This window comes from Salvelinus sp. IW2-2015, linkage group LG21 (genome assembly GCF_002910315.2).
Source record: "Salvelinus sp. IW2-2015 linkage group LG21, ASM291031v2, whole genome shotgun sequence".
In the NCBI taxonomy this organism is placed as follows: Eukaryota; Metazoa; Chordata; class Actinopteri; order Salmoniformes; family Salmonidae; genus Salvelinus; species Salvelinus sp. IW2-2015.
The window spans coordinates 3892636-3899153 of record NC_036861.1 but is presented as its reverse complement, the minus strand read 5'-3'; the positions used below and the strand labels follow the sequence as shown (position 1 = coordinate 3899153).

The 6518-nt window shown below is 42.9% G+C and overlaps 1 protein-coding gene across 1 annotated transcript in view; it reads left to right on the top strand.

Annotated features, from left to right (window-relative positions):
* LOC111982332 (probable helicase with zinc finger domain) overlaps nt 1-6305 on the top strand; it is a 64564-nt gene extending 58259 nt beyond the window's left edge. The window contains exons 32-34 of the mRNA XM_070433820.1: nt 2478-2671; nt 3093-3108; nt 3655-6305. Coding sequence (XP_070289921.1) covers nt 2478-2671; nt 3093-3108; nt 3655-4002 — 558 coding nt within the window. The 3' untranslated portion in view covers nt 4003-6305. The remainder of the gene's footprint in view (nt 1-2477; nt 2672-3092; nt 3109-3654) is intronic.
* The last annotated feature ends 213 nt before the right edge of the window (nt 6306-6518 follow it).

Here is a 6518-nt window from a genome sequence, read left to right as displayed (position 1 = left end):
CCCCGTTGCATGCCCTAATGAACACGACCCAGACCTTTGTCCTACCCAGCTGGGTCAGACCACAGAGTGAATAAGCAGCACTCTCCATCTCACTTATGTGTTATTGTCTAGCCTGTTCGATAACGTGGCAGCCCAGTTGACCTCGTGGCATTTTCCTTTATTAGATTTTAACAGGAAATTAACGTTATTGGAAGACTTTGCTCTTTTTGGATGCCAATATTGGGCTGAAAGGGATATTCGCCCACCGTGTATCCAGTGTTTGTGCTGCATTCATTTAGCTGTGGTGCTGCGCCAGTCTGAAAAATATACAGGTGTGTGTGTATATATACCAAATTTACATAGTATTTTATATATACACTGCTCAAAAAAATAAAGGGAACACTTAAACAACACAATGTAACTCCAAGTCAATCACACTTCTGTGAAATCAAACTGTCCACTTAGGAAGCAACACTGATTGACAATACATTTCACATGCTGTTGTGCAAATGGAATAGACAACAGGTGGAAATTATAGCCATTGATAATTTTTGTGTGATTTTGTTGTCAGCACATTCAACTATGTAAAGAAAAAAGTATTTAATAAGAATATTTCATTCATTCAGATCTAGGATGTGTTATTTAGTGTTCCCTTTATTTTTTTGAGCAGTGTGATGTGTATAATATATATATATATATATATATATATATACACCCCCTTTTCTCCCCAATTTCCAATTAGTAGTTAGTCTTGTCTCATCGCTACAACTCCCGTACGACTCGGGAGAGGCGAAGGTGAGAGCCGTGCATCCTCCGAAACACAACCCAGCCAAGCCGCTTCTTGACACACTGCCTGCTTAACCCGGAAGCCAGCCGCACCAATGTGTTAGAGGAAACACCGTACACCTGACCACCGTGTCAGTGTGCATGTGCCCGGCCCGCCACAGGAATCGCTAGTGCGCGATGAACAAAGACATCCCTGCCGGCCAAACCCTCCCCAACGGGACGACGCTGGACTCAAACCAGGATCTCTAGTGCACACGCCTTAGACCACTGCACCACTCGGGAGGTCGACATACTTTTGATAATTTGTCCAGGTGCAACGCCGTTCTTAAGGTTATTTAGGTCTTTTGTGCCGCTGTGGTCACCTTCCTGATCACGAGAAACACGCGCTGTTCTCAAGACGGTGGCTAGTCAGACCTGAGAGACAGCACACCACCTCACCCCTCACCTAGTCAAGTCTCAACACTGCACTAGTCAAGTCTCACCCCCCCCCCCCCCCCCCCCCCCAAAAAAAACAAACATGTTTTGGTGAGATAATTAAATTTCTTCCCAATTCCGTGATATCCAATTACAATATTGTCTCATCGCTGCAACTCCCCAACATGTTCGGGAGAGTGAAGGTCGAGTCATGAGTCCTCCGAAACATGACCCGGAAGCCAGCCGCACCAATGTGTCGGAGGAATCACCGTTCAACTGGCCGCCACAAGGAGTCGCTAGAGTGCGATGAGCCAAGGAGAAACCTCCACCGGTAAAACCCTCCCCTAACCTGGACGACACTGGGCCAATTGTGTGCTGCCCTATGGGACCCCCGGTCACGGCCGAACCCCAGGCTGTAGTGACGCCGCAACACTGAGATGCAGTGCTTTAGACCGCTACTCCACTCGGGAGGCCCAATTTACTGTCATCCTGAACATTTAGCATTTTCACTTGGCTTAAAAGTACATTTGGAAGAAAGTCCTTTTGAAAATCACCTGAGCTGACCGTATGTTCCAACAAAAAAAAATGTTGTCCCCCCCAATGCGACTAACATTTCCAGAGAAGAAAGGGTCTCTCACAAGGTGTTGGGTCTAACACTGTCACTCCACAAAAGGCTCATCTCACCACAGTCATCAACACCTCTGGATGGTGTTCTGGTCTAAGGGCTGTTCTGTTTTCATACCACTGTCCAATTTTGGAAACGGGTGTTTTCTCAACTGCTCTTCAGAAGGCTCAGCCTGTCCCCTCACGTGGCTCTCATCCCGTCTTATTGGTGTTCTCATGAGTTTTCCAGGGTTTTTATCATGACCCTGCATGTTCCCAGCTTACGGAACTGTAATGGTACTCTGGCAGAAGAGTGAATGTGTTGTGTAAGTGAAATGAGAACGTTGTGGAATGGATTCACTCACACCTGCTGTTACTAGTTGACAAATAAGAGGAGCGCTGAGGAGGGATGTTTGATACCTACAGCAATGACATGGCACTGTGAGGAAAGGAATAGGGATGATCTCTCAATGTACCATGGGTGATTATATTGACCTATATTGTCTTTTTGTTTTTTTTCCTCTATCCCACCTTGTCTCCTTTCTGTATCACACCTGTCTGTTATTTTCTGTCTCCCTCTTTTAGTATGAACCCAGGGGTCCCGGGCGGCCCCTCTACCAGCGGCGGATCTCCTCCAGTACCCAGACGAGGGATCCCCCGCCAACGCCGCCGCCATGGCCCAGCAGCAGCCACAGCCCTGCCCGGCAGACCCCCAGGAGCACCCCCACCAACACCCCCACCAACACACTCACCAACACCCCCACGCCCCCTACGGCTACCCACCGCCCGAGCTGTGGCCCGGCAATGGGGGTGGCCCCGGCCCGTTCCAGAACATTCCATGCAACGGAGCCAGCACACTCGTTCAACACCAACACCGGGATATTCCTAGGTACGCATCAGAAGCACCACAAAGGACTTTTTGAAACCGTTAATCAAACTGTTATGCTAATTATTCAGCATTCTATTGACTATGTAGCTGAGCGAGGAACAGTGCAGATCACTACATTTTTCAAATACAAATATATAATGGTTCAAGTGTAGCATACTGCACTCCTTGTACTTGGCAGTGCTTATGTTAACTCTCTAGCAGTGGCAGAATAGTGACAGCGGACACCATGGCCAAACCGGACGCGCAAATCAAAAAAAAATTCTTCTTTGGACTTTATATGGCGATTGGCAACTAACTTTCATAATAAGGTGTATTACCACAACCGACCTCAGTTCATCTTTCAATCACCCACGTGGGTATAACCAATGAGGAGATGGCACATGGGCATATGCTTCTAAAAGCCAACGAGGAGATGGGAGAGGCAGGACTTGCATCGCGTTATGCGTCACAAATAGAAGCAACTTCTATTTTAATGCCTGGCCACGCAGACGCTCGTTGGAGCGCGTGAGCAATGATTGAATAACATGAATGTGTACATTTATTTTGCAACGCATGCGTCCGGTTTGGTCAGTGTCTGACACTCAGGTGAGAGCCAGTCGGGTGTTCAATTTCTGACGGTTGTCATCAGGTTTGGACCTGGTGAATACAATTTGAAGGCTGTTGGCCACTGTAAGGTTGACGAATCCGCATGCTGAAGTGGCTGTCATTGTCAATGATTCCAACAGTGCAAGCGTGACAAAAACAAAAGTGACAGTTTCCTTTCTAAGTGCCCATTTGTTCTCCTGACATTGACAAGCAACCCCCAATGTATTGTATATTTTGGAAGTTGAAACTAATCTCTCCAACCCTAATTTCTCCTCTTTCCCTTTCTTCTTCTTCTTCTTCTTCCTCCTTCCTACTCTTTTCCCTCCCCCTCATCCTTCTTCCTCCCTCTCCCTTCCTCCTCCTCCCTCTCTCCAGTAACTTCCAAGGCCCTGCGGCAGGCAGCAGAGGAGCAGATGAAGGCTGAAGCGGCAGCAGCAGTAGCTGCGGCCCAGCCTCCCGCCCACTCCCTCCAGCACCTCGGACAGTTCCCCCCTCTCATGCCCAACAGCAAGCAGCCGCAGCAGCAGCAGCAGCAAGCCCCCCCAGAGCCCGGCCAGGGCCCCGGGGTTCTCCAAAACCCTGGAAAACCCCCCACCATGTCCTACGCCAGTGCCCTCCGCGCCCCACCCAAACCCAGAGCTCGCCCGGAACAGGTCAAAAAGCACAGCGACCCACTTTCCCTACTCCAAGAGCTCAGCATAGGAAGTTCAAATGGTAGCAACGGATACTATTCCTATTTTAAATGAGTTTCACCCCTGAGAAATACCCCCTAGAAAAATATGAAATGTAAAAAAAAAAAAGGTAAAATATGAAGAAAAATCAAAAAAAAATCTAATAATGGCAATACTTTTGTGAAAAAGACAAAAAACAGCTTTTACAAATAGTTTCTATTCGTTTTTGTTTCCCGCTTTTTGTTTTGTTTTAAACTTTAATTTGTAACAGTCAAATCTTTCTTCTGTTTCACATATCTGACAAACATTTTTTTTAAATATGTAAAACTTAAGTATATATAATGGATGCATTACTGGTATATACATACATGATGTATATATGAATATATACTTATATTATGTACACTTATATATGTATGTAATGCAAAAAAAAGGTTTTAAAAATTAACTAAAATGTTTTTAAAAACACAACATTTGGTTGACCACTTGGCTGCCTGTCTGTTTTCCCTTATTGAAGTTTTTTTATGTTGAAGTTTATTTTTATTTTTTTCATTTTAAAATTGTGTGTGGACTTTCTGTCTTGATTTTCATCATAGTTGTGTTAACAGGGAAAAAGCTAAGTGGTCAACTAATTTCATATAAAGTATATGGAGCATTGTATAGAAGTAGATACATTTTCCTCTAATCTGTACATATAAAGAAAATAAATGACTGAGTTGTATGCAACAGACATGTACCTAAATTCCTGTATCATGTTAGCATTGACATTAGACTTCGTTTGGTTTGCTTTTCATCCTCAACCGTAGACATTCTCACCTGAAAATCATTTTCAGTGACAGATTAGTGCAGTAAATGGGATTCTTACATGCATACAAACATGCACATGCAAACACACACCATTCAGAAAAAAACACAATTACTTTATTATACGTTTATACAAATGGGTTGGTTGCACGTAAATTCCTTTTTTCACTGGCCCTCTCCTCTCTTTTTTTAAAAGAGAAAAATCTAGGATAGATTATGATAAGCATGCAAAGCCACATCAAAGTGAGGTCTACTGTTGTCTGATTCCAACTTGGACAAACTCGTTTCAGAAACAACCATGGTATGCTTCCTCTGCCGTTTTCATCTGAGGCCCAAAGATGGTTGTTCTCCTGTTGGGCGACTGGCTTTCCCTTTAGTCTAGTCGGTTAACCACGGTCTTCGATGTAGGCGTATTGCGTGATAACAATGATGTGGAGAAACTTGAGACAAACTGCATATATTGGTGGATGGGTAAAACGTGAGTCATAACTAAGGCACGGCTCCTGAGGGAATCTGAAGGTATAGAGGGAGATCACGGCCAAGTTGGAAAGATTTGTTTCATGTTGAGTGAGATGTTGGGTCTACGTCAATTGTGTCCTTGTTTTTTTTTTGACCCACTTTCAGAGCTTTTAAGGTCATTTTAGAAAGTCTTGAGAAAGATCGTGTCACAAAATTTCCCAACATTTCCTGGTATTTCTGGAATTAGCAAGGGAGTAAGCAACTAGGGAATCGTCCCGACTTGGAATTCTTCAACCAGGATTTCTGATAAACCTGGGAATTTTGGGAACCTTGCAACCGTAGACTATTTTTGTGCTTATGTAGGACTTCGGCCCGAAAGAAAACCGGATGGCTTAGACCAGTGCCATCAGTTACTTTTTGGTTCCTTCTTATCATCTGAGTTGTACTACAATACCACAGTTTTTTTCGCCGATATTCTGTGTCATCAGCAGACATCACTTTTAGCCACCAACCTCTTGCTCTGATTAGATAGTTGCTTAGATGACTGAGGTAACTCATTCTGTCTGTTTGCCCTGGCAATTTGGCTGGAAATTTAGACAGGAAAAAATATTCAGTTTTTTTTATTTTGACGACTCAAAATGTTTCAATTGTTAACAAATACATGCAATCAGTGGGTTATTTTAACCACAAAAGAGAGATTGTTCACTGTTTGTAGGTCTTTTCTGACATGCAGTCCAATCAGTGAGGTATTTTGTTTCTAGGGTGACGCGTATCTTGAGAGTGAAATCTATTTGCATTTTTGTAAAATTATTTGCAAACAACCATCAAGCTGTCCAATCTTTATACATTTGTATTAGTGTGCACGCTCAAAAAATTAATTGCCAGAAGGATAAAATTATCATGACAATTATTGACGATTATTATCAAATGCAAATTTGTGACTGATTTTTCTTTTGTGTAATAGCCATAGTTGTCACATTTTCCTGGAAACCATTTTCTCTCTTCATGATTCATTTGTGTTGCAGCCTTTTCTCCCCCATCAAATATATATTTTTAATTGGTTAATGGTTTGTTTCAGTATATTGTAATAAAAGACCCTTGGATTCTAACTGGTACATTTATGTAACTATTTTGTCATTATTTTTCATGTATGAGCCCGTCAATCAGAAGATATTAAAAAATAATAATAATAATAATTGTCAAACATGCTGTCAGCTATTCAGGAAGCAAATCTAGTCGGAATTAAAAACGTCTCTTAAACAGTTGAAATGATCATTCAAAACATTTACGGGGACTTCAGTTTATTTAAATGTTTGGTCATTAACTTT